General features: G+C 43.8%; 1 protein-coding gene across 1 annotated transcript in view; it reads left to right on the top strand.

Annotated features, from left to right (window-relative positions):
* TNN (tenascin N) overlaps positions 1 to 19,674 on the top strand; it is a gene marked incomplete at its 5' end in the record, with an annotated part of 32,998 nt that extends 13,324 nt beyond the window's left edge. The window contains 9 exons of the mRNA XM_083446653.1: positions 94 to 357; positions 1,430 to 1,693; positions 5,561 to 5,691; positions 6,589 to 6,721; positions 9,723 to 9,874; positions 12,431 to 12,527; positions 13,580 to 13,747; positions 15,960 to 16,123; positions 18,645 to 19,674. Of these exons, the coding sequence (XP_083302779.1) occupies positions 94 to 357; positions 1,430 to 1,693; positions 5,561 to 5,691; positions 6,589 to 6,721; positions 9,723 to 9,874; positions 12,431 to 12,527; positions 13,580 to 13,747; positions 15,960 to 16,123; positions 18,645 to 18,776 (1,505 nt within the window). The 3' untranslated portion in view covers positions 18,777 to 19,674. The remainder of the gene's footprint in view (positions 1 to 93; positions 358 to 1,429; positions 1,694 to 5,560; positions 5,692 to 6,588; positions 6,722 to 9,722; positions 9,875 to 12,430; positions 12,528 to 13,579; positions 13,748 to 15,959; positions 16,124 to 18,644) is intronic.
* Positions 19,675 to 19,923: the final 249 nt, after the last annotated feature.

Genomic DNA, 19,923 nt, shown 5'->3' with positions numbered 1-19,923 from the left:
TTGAGTTGGTTTGCCTCGAAGAAATAGCTCCTGGATTTATAGAAATCTTCTCAGGATCACTGCCGTGACTAAAAGTCCTTATTCCTTTCACAGATATTGATGGCCCAACTGATCTGGTAACCAACCAAGTAACAGAAGACACAGCTACCATTTCTTGGAATGGGGCCCAGGCGCCAATAGATAGATATGTGGTGAGCTACACCTCAGCTGATGGTGACACCAAAGAGATTTTTGTGGGGAAGGACAAGAAAACCACTACCCTGGTGGGTTTACATCCAGGCATGGAGTATACCATCTATATCTGGGCTGTGAAGGGAACCCAACAGAGCAGGAAGGCAAGCATAACAGCTGAAACAGGTAACCCAGAGATGCGATATGAAGTTTTGTGCTGTGTTCCTTTCTGCCTGTATTTTGTTTCTTATTTTCATACAGTATGTAGCCCTTGTTAAATGTTATGCAATTTTAGGATCAGTTCATGGGGGAGGATGAGCACTTACGTTGTAAGTTGTTGATGGAAGGAGTTGAGAGTTTTTCACATTGTGAAGACAAGCTTCTGAACTTAGGTCTAAAAGCGTGCCAAATGGAGATTCATTGCCAAGCTCAGGTCAACAGAAGGAACTACTGCCAGACCAGTGAGGAATTTCTTGACTACCCTAGGCCAGAAAGGGTCATATATGATACTACGTGATCTCTGTGAATGCTTCCAGTTCAGCTGTGCTAACTGATCTGAGCTAGAAGGAGAGTGTTACTGCCTTTTCCTTGACGGACAAGCATTCTGTTAAGTAATTTAGTTGCATTAGTAAAGGTAAAGGGACCCCTGACCATTAGGTCCAGTCGTGGCCGACTCTGGGGTTGCTGCGCTCATCTTGCTTTATTGGCCGAGGGAGCCAGCGTACAGCTTCCGGGTCATGTGGCCAGCATGACTAAGCCACTTCTGGCAAACCAGAGCAGCGCACGGAAACGCCGTTTACCTTCCCACCGGAGCGGTACCTATTTATCTACTTGCAAGTTGAGGTGCTTTCGAACTGCTAGGTTGGCAGGAGCAGGGACCGAGCAACAGGAGCTCATCCTGTCGCGGGGATTCAAACCGCCAACCTTCTGATCGGCAAGTCCTAGGCTCAGTGGTTTAAACCACAGCGCCACCCGTGTCCCAAGCACCACCTGCGTTGCATTATCAATGGCTAATTCCACCTTCCCAGATTCTGCCCCGCTCCCTCACATTAGTTAATTCAAATTCTTACGCATCAAGATGCACGTATGCATGACATTTTATTTCTGAGTAAAAAATCTACTTGCCAGGCTAGCCATGGCAAAGTAAAGTCCCACAGATCAATATAACAAATGACTTACAGTTGCAAAACGAAGTCTCAAGAAGGTTATAACTGATATAGAAAGAAAACAATAATAATACCTCCATTTTGGTTCATAGAGATAGATGGCCCCACAAACCTGAAAACAGACCAAGCAACAGAGAACACAGCCACTATCTCTTGGAGTAAGGCATTGGCTCCTATAGACCGATACATACTTAGCTACACCTCTGCTGATGGAGACACCAGAGAGATCACAGTTGGGAAGGATAAGACCAGCACCACCTTGACTGGACTGAAGCCAGGCATGGAGTATGTCATCTACATCTGGGCTATGAAGGGGAGCCAGCAGAGCAAGAGGACAATCACAAAGACACTGACAGGTAACAAGTGAGGAGCGGTGGAGAGAGGTGATGGGATTGTTGGTTTTTAATGATGTGGTTAAAGAACTGAAAGGATAATTCTCTGGATGCCTAGATCCAGGTTTGGGGCAAGTACTCTTTGGTGAGAGAGGCTTGGCAGAGATTTAAAATAGCAAAACATGCAGCAAAGTAAAGTATGGAAATGTTGGTGTTAGACCTTTAAGATCTCCCCTTCTAAACCCCTTCCAAAGTCCCCCCCTTCCCTTAGCAAAGAGACCACACATTTGGCAAGTTAAAAATAGTTTACTTACAAACTCTTCAAAGGTTAGATTCATGTGCTTTCCCATAAAGCAGGAAGAAAAGATGGGCAGTAGAACTTAGTTTCAAAAATGGTAAGAGTTTCTAAATTATCTGTATAGAAACACAAATATGGCTTGCTAAAGCCATCCAGCTTAGACATCCGTACTGGTCAGGTTCACATGGTGGAGGGTGAGAGAACCGAGTTTGGTAACCCTTATTCCCAAGGTGAGAGGATGTGATCCAGCTAAGCCTGGCAGAGCAGCTTACTCCATGGTCTTAACCCCTCCGTGCATTAACTAGAGTTAAGCATTAACAAGGCTGTCAAATCTCTGCTGGCTCCAGAGCTTTTTTGGGTGATGCTGACAATAATACTTATTTCAGTAATCTGTTCCTCAGCCCTATAATGCAACGCCCAGGAGTATTATCCTCTCTTAATTAAAAAAAATAAGTGCTGGGCTGTTTCTAAAAGAGGTTTTTGAAATTACAGCTGGTCTAGAATGTAGTGGTCAGTTTGTTAAGTGGACTTGCCACTCTGGGCATCGTACAGCTGTGTTTGGATATCTGCACTGGTTTCTGTGTTGGTTTCAGGGCCCAACTCATTTTTAAAGCCATAAAACAGAATCAGGTGTTTTGTTTTTTTTAAAAAAAGCAACAATGATACAAGCGAGATTAAACCACATTTCTAACACCATGTATGCATTGACCCTTAGCATTGCTAAGGCTTAGCAGTTATGCAGCACTGACAAAATTCTGCTCTCAGTGATGCTTCTGGCTCTGTGCTACATCACCCCATAGGGCAATATGGGTATCTGCTCTGTGGACTACTCCCAACACTATAAGGTAAAGGTAAAGGGGACCCCTGGCCATTAGGTCCAGTCGTGACCGACTCTGGGGTTGCGGCGCTCATCTCACTTTACTGGCCGAGGGAGCCGGCGTACAGCTTCCGGTTCATGTGGCCAGCATAACTAAGCCACTTCTGGTGAACCAGAGCAGTGCACGGAAACGCCGTTTACCTTCCCGCCAGAGCGGTACCTATTTATCTACTTGCACGTTGACGTGCTTTCGAACTGCTAGGTTGGCAGGAGCTGGGACCGAGCAACGGGAGCTCACCCCGTCGCGGGGAGTCGAACCGCTGACCTTCTGATTGGCAAGTCCTAGGCTCTGTGGTTTAACCCACAGCGCCACCCGCGTCCCTCCCAACACTATAATGGAATACTAATGGAGCTTCCTTCATTATACAAATAGCAGTGTTATGGACATAGTGAGATACTACAAAATTTGCAGAAGCAGTACTGCACAATACTAATGGCAAGCCTACTGACATACCTTGTCCTAGGAAGGTGAATTTGAGGCCCTGCAGCTCCCTCTGTTGTCCACATGCGAAGAAGCTTGCACTGGACATTTTTTCAGGCTGTTTCTCTGCCAGTTTCCCTCTCCTTTTTTTTTTTTTAAAAATAATTTTTATTATTTTACAACAAAACAAAATATACATTATTTTCACATTCCAATATTCAAAGTCTTTCTTTTTTGGACTTCCTTCAGCTTTTCCATAAATCTTTCGTAGTTTTTATTAATTTACGCATTTCTTACCCTTTATATTGTCATTATTTAAGTCTTTTCCCCTTCATTTCCTTTTAACAATATCCCTTGCATTTTCACAGTGCTCTTTTAAAACCTTGTAGCGTTATTTCGCCTTCACTTATACTTTCCAGATAATCAACAAATTTTCCCCAGTTTTCTGTAAACTTTTGGTCTCTTAGATATCTAATCTTTCCAGTCATCTTGTCCAATTCAGCATAGTCCTGCAGCCAATACTGCCTGCTCAGTGTCTTCATATTACAGCATAATTTATTTTTTGAACTGCCAAATTCATTCAAGCTGGACTCTCTTATCAGACAACACTAACTTTGCTGGCATGTGTGCGTGCGCATGACTGGGAACTTGACTTCTCTAAGGGACAGTAAGGTAAAGGTAAAGGACCGCTGGAGGGTTAAGTCCAGTCAAAGGCAAATATGGGGTGCTGTCCTGATCTTGCTTTTCAGGCCGAGGGAGCTGGTGTTTCTCCACAGACAGCTTTCCAGGTCATGTGGCCAGCAGGACGAAACTGCTTCTTAAGCTGGAACATCCCCTATATCAGATTTGGCTAATGTGTGACCTGGCCAGGTGATCCCTGCCCATTGGCCATGCTGGTTGGGACTGATGGGAGTTGGAGTCCAACCCATCTGCAGGGCACCATGTTGGCTAGACCCACAGTCAGCTTACAAACAAGCTTAATCATGTATACTCAGATCTGAGCCCCATTGAGTTCAGTGTGATTTACCTCCAGGTAAGTGTTCATGGGAGAATGAACTGAATGTATTCTCACCCTGCTCCTGGCTGATGTGTTCATTTATCCCACATCACCTCTGGATTCTTATATTTTTGTGGATTCTAATATTGTTTCAAAAAACCGCAAAACTTGTTTGACCAAATGCAACTGTGGGATGAAAGATACGTGTGAACCCCATGTGGGAATCAAAGTCTCTATCAAACTACTCTTAAAAACTAAGATGAGCTTTATTATGCTCATGAAAATAAGTTTTGTTTTAGTGGGATTGAATTTGGACGGTGATGTTTACAGATACTCGGACATGTGTGTAATTTTTTGTAGCTGTATGGCTATGGAGATCTGATAGCTGTGACAACTCTATGTTGTCACTATCAACTCTTTGTTGTATGTTTGCCTTGAAATAGCACAGCCTACTCTTACGGCTGCAGTTCAAGAGTCAACTAAACAGGAGGTTGGCAAAGCATTGATTTATGTGTCCTGGCATTTCTAAATTTTATTTTATAGCAGCCTATGGGCTGAGCTTGCTCAGCTACCAGCCAGAAACATGGATTGGTCTGGCATGTGTGTTGCTGTTTGTTTGCCAGTTTGCCAGTCATGATGAGAGTTCCAGACATGTGGAAGGGCAGCCAGAGAACACAGAACCACAGGCGGCTTTGTGCGCAGAGCTAACTTCGTAATATTGGAGCTTCAGCACAAGATAACAGGCTGCCTGTCCTCATCCAAGGCCTTCCGGCCTCTTCAACTGCTGCGAGTCTTTTCTGAAATTGATTTATGTAAGCAAGTTCTTAGATAACCAGTCTGACAAAAATAAAACCCACCCATTCTTTCTCACACAGATCTGAAGTACTCATTACTATATTTTCCCGTGTATAAGATGCCCCCATGTATAAGACTCCCCCTAATTTTTGGGACTCAAAATTAAGAAAATGCAGTATGCACTATCCATTCAGGGAATTGTGGAGGGGAAAATGGTTCTTCCAGTAGTTTGTTCAGTTCCAGTGACGTAACATGGGTTGTCAGCACCCGGGGCAAGGCAAGTAATTTGCGCCCCCTAACCCGTGGATTTGCGCCCCCTAACCCTAACCCCCAGATGTTGCGCCCGGTGCGGCCGGCCCCCCTGCACCCCCCACGCTACGCCACTGTTCAGTTCCTCTTAGGAATATGGGGAGGTCAAATCTCTTTCTTTCTACACAGGTTATTGTAATGAATAAACCATATAGCAGGTTAAAACACCTTCACCCACTTTGTCTTTTGCCTAGAAATTGACCCTCCCAGGAATGTCCGTGTGTCCGATGTAACACAGTCCAGCGGACTGGTCACTTGGTCACCTCCTGATGCTCAGATCAGTGGCTATCTTATCACCTATCGGGAACCAGATGGTACTATCAAGGTAAGCCTGTAAATTGCTATGTGAGCAAATGTAAGATTAGCTAAGCCAACAGTTCAAAAACGCACAAGCTTTCCACCCATGAACCCAGATTTGATACAGAGATTCGCTACATATGCTTTGCATTTAATGTTTTTAAGTTATATGAAAAGTTGTTACAGGTGGCATAACTGTAAAGCAACACTGAATCGTCATGAAGATTTGGCATGTAGCCAGTATATAGTCAGGGGGCCCCTTTTGCCTCATTTTAGTTTTGAAAATGTCCAGCCCACACGCAAGATGGTTTATGATATACAATTATAATAAGGCATTAAAACCACATAAAAGCAAATTATAGAAACAGCAGTTATAAAAGCAATCTTGAAATGCAGCCTAGAGATAAAACAGTATTTTTAACATCCTTTTAAAAAGCAGAAAAAAACAGCTGATTTCAGAGATTAAAAGTGAAGCTTTTAATTTGACTTGCCCCATCCTTGTGTTTTGGGAATATAAATACAGCCTATTCCGTTCAAATACTGGATCTTATTCTATGAATTCTATGAACTACGAACCTCAACTATTATTCAGCGCGTACTGTGTGCCTCTGACTTGCTCCTCTAGGAAGGGCAGTCTGTGGTTCTTTGGATCCTGTGGGATCAATTCCAATCAGCCCCAGCCAGCATGCCTGATGGTCAGGGATGATGGAAGCTGCAATCCAGCAACACCTGGAGGGCCACACGTTCCACTACCTTCCTCTAGAGAAACTGCATTTTTCACTTCCCCATGGGTCACAACCATCCTTGGGTAGCCAATCATCTCTCTTCCTTCCTCTTACAGGGATTGGAGGTGAAGGTGGAGAAGGGCTGGAGCCAAATTGTCAATGAAATGTAATTTTTGCCTCTCTTTTCTTTTGTGTGTCAGGAAGTGCGGTTAGGTCCTAATGAGGAACGGTTTCTCCTAGAAGGCCTTACTCGAGGAACCAAATACACCATCCATATCATGGCCTTTAAGGGAGACCGCTGGAGTCGAAAAACAACCACCACCTTTTCTACAGGTAGGTTTTGGGAACTGCAGTAAAACTTCCTCGACCTGTTGTTCAAGATGGTGCTTGCCCTCAAAACGGGTCCTGTGGCACTGCCAGCTGAATCTGTGTTGATCTTCTGAGGATTTTTTGTATTATGAAGGCTTAGAAAGAGGCCAGGAGTTCAAGGAGTAAGTCAGTCTGGTCTCAGGGTTTGGATCTGAAATTTCAGGATTTTAGCCGCCTTCTCGGGGTCTCCAGGGGAAGAAGCAATTTGCACCACACCGAACCTTAGTAGGAAAATATGTGACTGAAAACCATAATCACAAATCATACACATTCATTTTTATAACCAAGTATTTGATGATGTCATCAGGAGCAGAATGGAACGCAAATTGAGCTCAGATTAAACTTAATATAGTTTTGTTTGCCAAACCCAGTAATGAATTGAGCTGAGGGAATGTGCCCATCACCATTTAAGATGTTTTTTTGCTTTGAGAGGTTGAACTCCTGTTTCTGGTGATCTGATAAACATTATGGGTGTATTTAAAAGAATCCTAAGATCAATGTCTTAATAGCCTATTCTGAAGACATTCTAAATTTGATGATTTTGCACGTCAGATTTGAATAGTAATAGTGGAATAAGTTTTAACAGGTCAAGAATTGGCGGCACTTTCAGATCTTACATAGTAATTTCAAAGTACCACATACATGTTGTCCAGTTTTTAATTTTCCATAATGTAGATGTGACTGCTGAGCCCCTTAACTGGAAAGTAAACTCAGTTATGAGATTGATCATCAAGACACCAGTTAGGAAGAGCTCATCTGTGGTGAGCAAGAAGGACTTTTGTTTTAGCTTATACCTGAGACATTTTTTGGCAAAACGAATTCAAGGATGCTAACCATCTGTGAAGCCTCAACAGAGAATGAGATGGGAGAATCTTATCATCAGCTCAGAGATGACCAGAAAGTAGGGACCCTGTTTTAATTCAGATGTTTACATCATTATTAAATAAGTTTAAAAGGTGAGGCTCCAGTATAAAACATTGTTTGATGCTACTAGATTTGGGAATACAGTGGAAGAAGAGTTCAGTGTGATGAAATCTTACATTCAGACTGGTGTTTGAATATAACATCCTTACACAAAATGGCGAGAGGTTTGGGCATTTGATAATTTGTTGAACAACCAATGTGTGCTGATGGAGCCAAAGGCAACCTTAAAGTTGACAAAAGCTACAAAGAAATCCATTTTTTAAAATGCTGGCATACTTAAGAATTAAGTGGGCAAGAACAAAACAGTTGTCTAATAACAAGTGGACAGCTTTAAAGCTGGATTGTTCAGAAAACCCCTTCTTTGAACTTAAACAGGAGTATTTTCCATGTAGATTTATGAAATATACTCGGAGTCCTGTAGTGATTTCATGCTCTTTATTGCAACTTGTAAAACCGTGATTGAATTTCCCCCCAAACCTCAGGCTTATATATATATTATTTACACAATGAGTCCCGGCTGATTGGCTGATTCTGCTTCCCTCCTGGAGCCTGATTGGTCTTCTCCTGCAAGCCAATCAGTTGTTGCATTCTACGATCCTACCAACCCAATAGGCTGATTAACTTCCTCCTGGAGCTTGATTGGTCTTCTCCTGCAAGCCAATCAGTTGTTGCATTCTACGAACCTACTTGCCTATTGCTCTAGGATCCAAGCTTAGTACATAACAATTTACTATAATATCTATCCATTTATTTGGTTTTTGTGAGTTCATGACTCAAGTGAGATTTGAAGTGGGAGCTCACAAGTCATGCTGGATTATCTGCTACACTGCCTCAACTCAGAAAGATATATGGACAAAGCCATCAGGGTCACTGTTCATTTGATTGGATTCTCCATCCTTCATTTGCTCCCTGAAAAGCATATAATCTGAAAAACTGACAGTGGGAAAAACAGTAAGAGAGAAGGAAAGACAAGGGTTTGGAGAGATGGCTATAAGCAAACACAGCTAGACATAAATGCTGTGCAATCCTATGCATGTCTTCTCAGAAGTAAATCCTATTGCACTCCATGGGACTTGCTCCCAGGTAAGTGCTGGAAGTGACATGAGTGCTGATCAATTTGCACTGCAGGCTGATGGAACTGCATGAGAAAGAGCAGACAGAGAGAGGAAACTCCAGACTTCCTAGGCTGTCCTCCTTTTGTTGACCTTCCTTCAGACGGATAATCTTAGGGTTGGTGGTTTCTCTTCCTACTCACCTTCCTTCTCCTTCATGCCTCCCTGATGACTTTGAGCTCTCCCTCTTGAGGTGCAAAAGCAAGCATCGCTTCTTGCATCTCCATTGCAGGTAGATAGGTCGAGCATGCATTTCTGGTAGCAAATATTAGCTTGCTTCTTTTCCTAAACTCAGTGTGTCTCAGTGTGATTGTATGCAGAGTAAAGTGTGCTCCTCCAGCAGGGATTCTATATCCAGTTCAGTTTCTGCTGGGTGTTCCAAACAAATGCTAACAGTAAGTATGTACAGGCTGGCAGCCTTAGCCTTGGTTTATGGAACTGCATTTGATCATATTCATGCCTCCCTTCAGGTCTCCCTGCTCTCTGCCATTCGTGGTCTGTGTAGGATGGGGGATAGATTTATTTGGCCTATTCTTGCTCTTTCCGACACAAACTGAAATGCAGCTATCAATTGAAATTTGCAGTTCTCCAAATTTTGCAAAGCAGTTGTCAAAACAAAAAACCGTACATAAAAAAACCAGGGAGAGTGCACAAAAATGCACACATTAGTGAAAATAATGCATAAAATGCATTTGATGTGTGCAAAAATGTGTATTAGGAGGAAGGCACAGAAAATGCATGTGAACTTGCATACAAATTCCCCCTCCCCAACATTTTTGCAAACTGAACTTAAGAATGGAAAACTGGACAATTTAGGGAAACGGTTGCCCTGGCCTCCTTTATATTGCTGTGCTGTGCAAATATTCTTTGTTTTACATCTTTCTTTTTGAACTTGCTCACTTGGCCTTCCCCCTCATTTGCTCCTGCAGTCAGTTTGCGCTATCCCTTCCCTGCGGACTGCAGCCAGACCCAGGAAAACGGACACTCTGCCAGCGGCATGTACACCATCTACCTGAACGGTGACGTCAACAGACCCCTGCAGGTGTACTGTGACATGGCCACCGATGGAGGCGGATGGATAGTGAGTTCTGCTCTTAAACAGCTCTATTTTCAATCCTTTCACAAAGCACTCATGCGACAGATTTGGCCCTTTTCACCAAGGGGAATGAGGCAGCATAATATCACTTGGTGGTCATAGTGCAACCAACCACACCAAAGGCATGCTTGCCTCTGCAGGACCTGCACCAAAATTCAGACAGTATTGTGGGGGATGAGGTGAGTAGCAGCACGCAGGTCAAAGCACAAACCCCTGGGAAGTTAGCAGTGGTAGTCAGAAATGCAACAGTACAAGGCAGGGTCTTAGAATCATAGAATCATAGAGTTGGAAGAGACCACAAGGGCCATCGAGTCCAACCCCCTGCCAAGCAGGAAACACCATCAGAGCACTCCTGACATATGGTTGTCAGGCCTCTGCTTAAAGACCTCCAAAGACACTCCTTAAAGACACTCCTTGGCAGCAAATTCCACTGCCAAACAGCTCTTACTGTCAGGAAGTTCTTCCTAATGTTTAGGTGGAATCTTCTTTCTTGTAGTTTGGATCCATTGCTCCGTGTCCGCTTCTCTGGAGCAGCAGAAAACAACCTTTCTCCCTCCTCTATGTGACATCCTTTTATATATTTGAACATGGCTATCATATCACCCCTTAACCTCCTCTTCTCCAGGCTAAACATGCCCAGTTCCCTTAGCCGCTCCTCATAAGGCATCGTTTCCAGGCCTTTGACCATTTTGGTTGCCCTCCTCTGGACACGTTCCAGTTTGTCAGTGTCCTTCTTGAACTGTGGTGCCCAGAACTGGACACAGTACTCCAGGTGAGGTCTGACCAGAGCAGAATACAGTGGCACTATTACTTCCCTTGATCTAGATGCTATACTCCTATTGATGCAGCCCAGATTCATATGCTTCAAAAAGCCTACCTTGAAGTTTCCTTGTTAGGGGTGAGTGGATGTCCTGCATGGCATTCCTGTTTTTGCTTGTGGGCTGGTTCTTCCCCTTGGTTTCCTCTTTTCTGCATTATCATTTAACCAGGAGAATTTATAATTTGGGAACTGGGTTCTCCACACTGTTTACTTCGTCTCTCTCCCCTCCCTGCCTTTACAGCTTACTGATATGCATGAGTTCATGCACACAATGGTTTAAACTCTGCACAAAAAGGAATATTGGTGAGAGAAGGAGTTCCTTTTCCTCCTGTGATTTAATCAATAACCACATGTGCTTGAGCTCATTGATTTTTTTATATATATAATTTTTTATTCAGTTTACAAATAAAACAAATTATTACAATTCATACAATTTTTTAAAAACCATTCTCACTTTTTGACTTCCCTCAACTTGGCTGGTACTCCTTCCCTTCTTAATTTCTCACACATTTCGGAAATCTCATCTAATTTATAAATTAAATCTTGTTTCACTCCAATTTTAATCTTTCTTTTTTTACAAAGCTTCATTAAAAGTTACAAGCGTTATTTGTTTTTCACTTAAATTATGCATATATTCTGAGAATTTTTCCCATTCTTCAGTAAATCTCTGATCTCGTCGATTTCGAATTCTTCCTGTCATTCTATCAAGTTCTGCAAAGTCCATCATCTTCATTCTCCATTCTTCCAGTGTTGGTAATTCTTCTTGCTTCCATTTCTGAGCTATCAATATTCTTGCTGCTGTTACTGCATACAAAAATAGTTTCCTATCTTTCTTATTTATCTCATTCCCTACAATACCAAGTAGGAGTGCTTCTGGTTTCTTAACAAAGGTGTATTTAAACATTTTTTTCAATTCATTATATATCATTTCCCAAAAATTTTTTACTTCCTTACATTCCCACCACATATGGAAAAATGTACCTTCTTTATCTTTGCATTTCCAACATTTGTTACATCCCTTGTACATCTTTGCTAATTTCACAGGGGTTAAATACCATCGATACATCATTTTCATCACATTTTCTTTTATAGTTGTACATGCAGTAAATCTTAAACCTTCTTTCCACAATTTCTCCCAATCCTCCATTTGTATGTTACATCCAAAATCTTTAGCCCAGTCAATCATAACTGATTTTATCTCTTCATCTTTCGTGTGCCATTCTAACAATATCTTATACATTTTAGCCAAAATTTTAAAATCACTGTTTATTATTTCTTTCTGGAATTTTGACTCTTTCTCCTCAAAACCTCTTGATTTTAAATCTTTTCTAAACATTTCATTAATTTGGTAATAGTGCAGCCAGTCGCTCACATATCTTTTAACTTCTTCGTATGGCTTGAGCTCATTGATAACCGGTTGAAGTGGTGGGAGAGAGGAGAGCCAAAAGCTGCATAGAGTTGCACAGGTGCCATGGAAAGAAAGAAAGAAAGAAAGAAAGAAAGAGTGGATCACAAAGGCATTGGTGTTACTCCACAAACAAAATAGATGGGGAGAATTCTATAATTCATGGTCAAATTAAGTTGGCCTCATCAGGTTAGGTATTTCTTGTCGTGCCTGTTGTTTGAGCCTTCTTATCTTCAGTTTCCATCTATCATCCTATCATTGGTGTTCTGTGTTCAAGGGACCAGACCTATCACTTGGCTTCTGTTTGCTTTTGCAGGTGTTTCAGAGACGGAACACAGGGCAGCTGGATTTCTTTAAGCGCTGGAGGAACTACGTAGAAGGCTTTGGAGACCCTGCTGGGGAATTTTGGCTTGGTACTGTATCTGCATTCTGTATGCGACCAGGGAAGGGTGCCACAGGTTTTGTAAAAAGTGCCGCTGCTTGTGCATATATAGTTATCTGGTCTTTCTGGCCAGTGCTATGGATAGGTGAGCTAAGTGGCTTAGGGTGGGCAGGGCGAGAGGGGCTGCGGCCCCGGGTGCAAGATTTGTAGGGGTGCAACTGCCAGTATCGCCAACTAGTTGAACTGGAGAAGATGCACAACGGAGGGAGTGGGAAGGAACCACAAAATGGAGGGTGAGTCTCTTTCTCAGTGCTTTCTTTCTTTGGTTTCAATTGGTGGATGCTGCTGCTGCTGCTGCCGACACGCCCAAAAGTCCTTCTCCCCTGGGAGCTTGTGTGTGTGTCTTCAGCTCTTGGGTGGGTGCGCTGGCAGTGCCAAGCAGCAGAAGCTTGTCTGTGCTGGAGGGCTCTTCAAGCTGCTCCCTTCGCATACAAATCAGTTGCCAGGAGCTGAGCAGGTAGAGGAGAGGAAGTGCAAATGGAGAGGAGCGAGGGCTCCAAGCAGGGAAAAGCAAATCACTCAAAGCAAGTCCCTGGGTCTCACCCAGGTGTGCCTGAGGGGCGGTCTTCAAAGTCCCCCCCCTTGGCCAGCCCTCTCTCTTTCCAAAGGAGAGCACACACATCTGGTGAGTCCCCTGCAAGAGCTGCAGCTGAGCTGCCATGGCCACCTCCACCCAACTGCCTCTGAGCTACCCTGCCTCACTGCTCAAGTCAAGCTGGCCAACAGACCGCCCTGGCCAGCCGGCTTGCGCTTGGCACAGGCTGGCGGAGCAGGTGCAGGGAGCAGCCCCCAGGCAGCAGGAGAGGTGAAGGCCCATTGCCTCCGAAGAGCTCTCGGTATGTATTTATATCGCAAAAACAATGGGTGGAGTTCAGCTAAGTTTACTCTGGACATACTGAAATTTGTAGACCTACCTTTGTCATGAAAACGTTCTGGCTTTGTTGCCTGGAAATATTTCTTACTGGCCGCTGGACAATTGGAACTGTGGTTGCCTGCAAACTTACTCTGGGCTGTTTCTTTCAGGCCTTGAAAAGCTGCATCAGCTCACCAGTGGCGCCCCTGTCCCCTATGAACTGAGGGTGGATTTACGAACGCACAATGAGTCTGCCTACGCCGTCTACGACCTCTTCCAGGTGGGCTCCAGCAGGGAGCGATACAAGCTCTCCGTGGGGAAGTACAGAGGCACTGCTGGTAAGGAAAACGTTCTTTGGCTGGCAGTATAATGTGTTGACACTGGACACAGAAGCAGCGAGACACCCTTTTTTAAAAAAATAATAATATTTATTAGATATTTTATAATTATAAAAAGAAAAACAATGAAGAAAAACAATACATGGATTCAACAAACAATACATCAACAATAAAAAGAATACAATACGACAATACAACATAAAAAAACAAAACAAAAACACACATCCAAATTTTATATCTATATCTTTCATTAGCTTATTTCCTCGACTTCCTCACACCTCCCTTTTTTGTATTCTAGTTCAAATTAACTGGTTCAACAAATCCTTTCCCTCTTCTTCAATTTTTGTTCTATAATTTACCCTAACACAATTTAACTTTAAATTTCCCACCTTAACACATTAACACTTAATATTCATATAATTCTTAATAACACTTCTGCTAAAACCATGTAGCTTCATCCCAATATTCTTCTAACATTCATTAATTTTACAATATTTCTGTAAATATACTTTAAATTTTTTCCAATCTTCTTCCATCGACTCTTCTCCCTGGTCTCGGATTCTGTCGGTCATTTCCACCATTTCCATGTAGTCCATCAGTTTCATCTGCCATTCTTCCCGGGTGGGTAGTTCTTGTGTCTTCCAGTGAGACACCCTTCACTGGGTGGAGCTAAGTAACTTGTCAGGTGTTAAAATGGCCAGAATCTAAATAGTTTATGTACTGACCTGGTGCTCTCCTTCTCTTCTGGGCCACAGCACTCATTGGCCACAGCCAGCACATGGTGCTGTAGTCCAAAAGAGCTGGTGGGCACCAGATTGGAGAAGGCTGGTTTAACAGTATAGTCTTATAGAAAGCAAAAAGCTTTCTTTGCAATTCTTCCCCGTGAAATCACTTTATGACCTATGTGCAAAGAGAGAGATGTACATGTGTGGTTTTATAGATGGAGCAAAACCACACCTGTGTGCTATATACATAAGTGGGAGTATGTGTAAAGAGACAATACTAGCACAGACAACATAAATTTTGTGCCTAAATCGAGTATGACCCTGGCACTTAAGTAGCCAGTAATATTTTCCCATTACCCTTCCAACAAAAATCATCATTCCCTTTAGTAGGTGATATAGCATATTGACAGAAAAACGTCTTTGCCACCTTTCTCATACTCCAGTCGTGTTTGTTGACTTCATCAGTGTAACAATTTCTCAAAAGCCACTCCTCTGTCAGAAGGGATACCTTTTGGTGCCTCAGTGGTAGGTGCTATGAAGAGATTTATTACTAGCTATTTATTTGCTTCATTATTAGCTACTCCTTTAACTGTGCAGTCTTAGGTCTGTCTACTCAGAAGTATGTCCAGCTCAGAAGAACAAAAAGGGGCCATTACAGAATCCTGCAGTAGCAAATTCCCCATAATACTTTTAATAATTTACAGTGGTGTCCATCTTCTAGTCCGGGACTGTCTGATCTGCAGCAGCTAATCAAGTCCTAAGGAAGGCATCTTTTTCTTGCCTTGCAATATAGTACAGTGGTGCCCCGCAAGACGAATGCCTCGCAAGACGGAAAACCCGCTAGACGAAAGGGTTTTCCGTTTTGGAGGTGCTTCGCAGGACGAATTTGCTATGGGCTTGCTTCGCAAGACGAAAATGTCTTGCGATTCCTGGGGGTTTTTTCCGCTCCCTACCCCCTTTTTCTAAGGCACTAAGCTGCTAATAGCCTTTTAGCAGCTAATCTGCTAATCCCTTAAGCCTTTAATAGCCGCTAATAGCCGCTAAACCGCTAATAACGCTAATCCGCTAAGCCCCTAATGGGCTTGCTTCGCAAGACGAAAAAACCGCTAGACGAAGAGACTCGCGGAACGGATTCTTTTCGTCTTGCGAGGCACCACTGTACTTCCAGTATATCTGTATAATCATGCAGGATTACTAGCAGTGAATAAAGTCCACTGTGAGCTGACTACAATTCCAACATCCATCTGAGCTGCACATTTTTGCAGAAGCCGATGCTGATACAAATCTTGTATAGTTGGCCATTTGTGTTCTCTCCTTTTAGCAGTAGTTGTGTATCTGCATGTTGGCCCTTGAGAAAAGTTACCTAGCATTTCTGATTCCTCTAGGCAGGCTTTCGCAGCTCTTATTTCAGGTACCCAGGTGTACTCGGGTTTTAATGAAGCCAGGATCCCCGTAGTCCTAATGCTGCCTTCCTCCCCCCAATTCAGGGGATGCCATGACTTACCACAATGGTTGGAGATTTACCACCTGGGACAGGGACAGCGACATCGCTCTCAGCAACTGCGCAATCACACATCACGGTGGCTGGTGGTATAAGAACTGCCACTTGGCCAATCTGAATGGCAAATATGGCGAAGACAAGCACAGTGAGGTGAGTACTGGGCACTCTGCCCAGCAGATGTGGGGAACCTTTGGCCCTCCAAAAGCTGCTAAACCATGACTCCCATCATCCCTGGCCATTGGCCAAGCTGGCTGGCGCTGATGGTAATTGTAGTCAGCAACACCCGGAAGGCCACAGGTCCCCCCCCCCACCTGCTGTATGGTTCTCCTTTTATATATCAGGTATGCGATTTCCCCCCAAGTGCCTACTAAAATGCTGGCAACATGAGGCACTTCCCTGTGGTTGTCATTAAAAGTTTGGAACTGCCTTACCTAGAATCATAGAATCATAGAGTTGGAAGAGACCACAAGGGCCATCGAGTCCAACCCCCTGCCAAGCAGGAAACACCATCAGAGCACTCCTGACATATGGTTGTCAAGCCTCTGATTAAAGACCTCCAAAGAAGGAGACTCCACCACACTCCTTGGCAGCAAATTCCACTGTCAAACAGCTCTTACTGTCAGGAGGTTCTTCCTAATGTTTAGGTGGAATCTTCTTTCTTGTAGTTTGGATCCATTGCTCTGTGTCCGCTTCTCTGGAGCAGCAGAAAACAACCTTTCTCCCTCCTCCATGTGACATCCCTTCATATATTTGAACATGGCTATCATATCACCCCTTAACTTCCTCTTCTCCAGGCTAAACATGCCCAGCTCCCTTAGCCGTTCCTCATAAGGCATCGTTTCCAGGCCTTTGACCATTTTGGTTGCCCTCCTCTGGACACGTCCCAGTTCCTGTCTCACAATGGAATGGAAACCCTTTCTATTCTGCCATTTCTTAACTCAGAATTTATATCAGGAGTTGTTATTCCTTGGGCTGCAATGTTTGATTTGTTTTTTCATTGGATTCATCCATTAAAACATTTTTACACATGTCTACTCAAATGTGAGCCCCACAGACACTTATTCCCAGGTACCGGTGTATATAGGATTGCAGTATTAGGTTTCCTCATACAGTTGTTAGGAAAATCTGAAAACTGAAATTCTCAAAACTTAATCATGAGCACAGACTCCCCCCCCCCCAAATATGTCAGAAAATGGCTGCTGAGGTCTGGAACAAAGAGCCTGAAAGATGGGAAGATGAGCCCTTGTGCCCTCTTGCCGCATTTCTGCTGAAAAGCACATTGCAGCCGATTTATGGAGAAAGAGGCGCCACAGAGCAGTGCCTTAGTGGTTTAGAGACAACTATGACTCAGGAAAGGCTCTTCCTCCCCAAGCTGAATCTCACAACCAGGTGGTAGCCTTGGGCAAGCTGCACAAAGAATAAGAGGCTAATAATATTGACCTACCTTGCTAGATTACAAGACAGTGTATGTGAAATGCTTTGATCACTCAGAATTACTATGCTCAAAAGTATTGCACACTTTCCTTCCTCCTCCTCCTCCTCTTTCCACTCTTCCTCATACAGAGACCAGAATAGCTAACAACATTCATAAAATGCAGCATAAAAGTGAAATTAAAACCACAATTCACAGTAATACATGATAACAATAGGATATGACATCAATGTTCAAGCCAGTGGAGCAGGAAACATTTCAGAGAGTTAGACAAACAGAGGTTCTCCATCTGTGCTCTGAAGACCTGCAAAAATAAGCTGGTGGGGGCACTCTGATCTGGAGAGACTTTCATAGATGCATGGCATAGGTGCATGGCAGTTTATCAACACCTACTGAAAGGTTTTGGGGACTGGATGTAATCCATGGAGCTGTTGTGGCAGCTAGACTGGTGACTGGGAGTGGCCACCGAGACCATATAACACCGGTCCTGAAAGACCTACATTGGCTCCCAGTACGTTTCCGAGCACAATTCAAAGTGTTGGTGCTGAACTTGAAAGCCCTAAACGGCCTCGGTCCAGTATATCTGAAGGAGCGTCTCCACCCCCATCGTTCTGCCCGGACACTGAGGTCCAGCGCCGAGGGCCTCCTGGTGGTTCCCTCGCTGTGAGAAGCCAAGTTACAGGGAACCAGGCAGAGGGCCTTCTCGGAGGTGGCACCCGCCCTGTGGAACACCCTCCCATCAGATGTCAAAGAGAAAAACAACTACATCTGAAGGCAGTCCTGTTCAGGGAATGTGTGACATTTCAATGTATTTTTAATCTTTGTTGGAAGCCACCCTGAGTGGCTGGGGAAACCCAGCCAGATGGGCGGGGTACAAATAATAAATTATTATTATTATTATTATTATTATTATTATTATTATTATTAATTGGAAATTGTTATTATTATTATTTATTTATTGGCCATAACAGCAAGTGAAAAATAATATGGTTGAAATGGTATTATTTCTACTATAAATATGGGCAGGAGTTTTAATTTTTGCCCACAGATTCAAGCAGTTTCTTTGGCATGCAAAGGATCCCAGGTTTAATCCCTGGTGTTTCCAGTTAAGAGCTGGAAGAAACTCTTGCCTGAAGCCCCAGAGAAGCAGTCGACAAGGACAAGCCAGTGGTCTGACTTGGTATAGCTCAGGGCAGTGTCCTTTGTGTGATGCTTGATTACCTGTTTTTCTCTTTCTAGGGAATTAACTGGGAGCCATGGAAAGGCCACTTGTTCTCCATCCCTTACACCGAGATGAAGTTCCGTCCACGCTCACACCCAATCTTGGGTAGAAAAAGGAGATCTCTAGCAGGGAAGGAACCCAGGGTTTAAAATGGATGAAATGTGGTGCTTGCCAAGTGAAACATGGCCATGCATTATCATGTAAACCATGTGACCTTGGGTTGGTTATTTTAGTACATTTATAATCGCATACAACTGGTTACAGGCTTCCTCAGAAGAATTATCTGGTTTAATTGGTTGGGATCAGCACGGAACCTGCACTGCACTGTGAGTGCAATTTGAAAAGAATATGGTAGGGGACTAAGGGCTGGCTCAGAATTCTTCTTCTTGTGGAGGGCCATGTCTTTTGACGCTCCCTCTGCTTGTAGTGGCCTCTGGTTCTGACAGCTACCATGGATCAGGAGGGCCCAGTCCAGCCCTCCAATTGTTCCATGTTCTTGACAAGAACTTCCCCCACAGCAGGGTCTTGCTTTTCCTTGCCAGAGAAAACAAAGAAGTCACCACACCATATCTTTTCCTTCTTTGCTCTGTCTCTCGGGTGCTTTGCTTATTCCGCTCAACAAGGACCCGATTGGTCTGCTGTGCTCTGATTTCTGAGATGTAGCTTTGCAAAACCCAAGGTGCTAATTGAACATATTTTTCTACCCATGGTGTTCCCTACAAGACAATTGTCAAGTCACCAAAAGCCAAGTCACCAAAAGCCAAACTTTCAAGCGCTGCTGAGAATGATGCGGTTGTATCTCAAAGATGCCTCTCCTAAATAAAGCACAACCTTTGCCCTTTTTCAGGGCTGACCCTGTCCATGAGGCAAGGTGAGGCAAGAGCCTCAAGTGGCAAAAGCCCATGAGGTGAGGCCCCAGCCTGCAGGCAGAGAAGTGGCAGCAGCACTGGTTTCTGGCTAGATCTCACCGAATCTCACTGAAATATTGCAAGCTCTCACAGAGCAAGTGAGATCTCACTGGAAGCCAGCACTGCTGCGCAATGCAGACGAGGCAGGCTTTAGCAGGGACCGGGGGGGGGACGGGGGGGGGGGAACGTTTCCGTTTCACCTCAAGCAGCGAAGCAGAACGCATTGCCCCTGTCCGTTCTTGTTCTTTGGCTCTATTCCCATGCAATAAATTGTTTCATCCCCTTTTCTCCCACCCTCTTTTCACTTGAGAAATTGTTTCTGTAGTAAGTTACAAAACTGTACCATTTCATACTAGAAGTGTTCCTCCATATCCTCCTGCCCCAAACG

Source organism: Podarcis tiliguerta (assembly GCF_965153285.1).
Source record: "Podarcis tiliguerta genome assembly, chromosome: 6".
Taxonomy (NCBI): Eukaryota; Metazoa; Chordata; class Lepidosauria; order Squamata; family Lacertidae; genus Podarcis; species Podarcis tiliguerta.
This window is presented reverse-complemented; position numbering and strand designations above follow the sequence as displayed.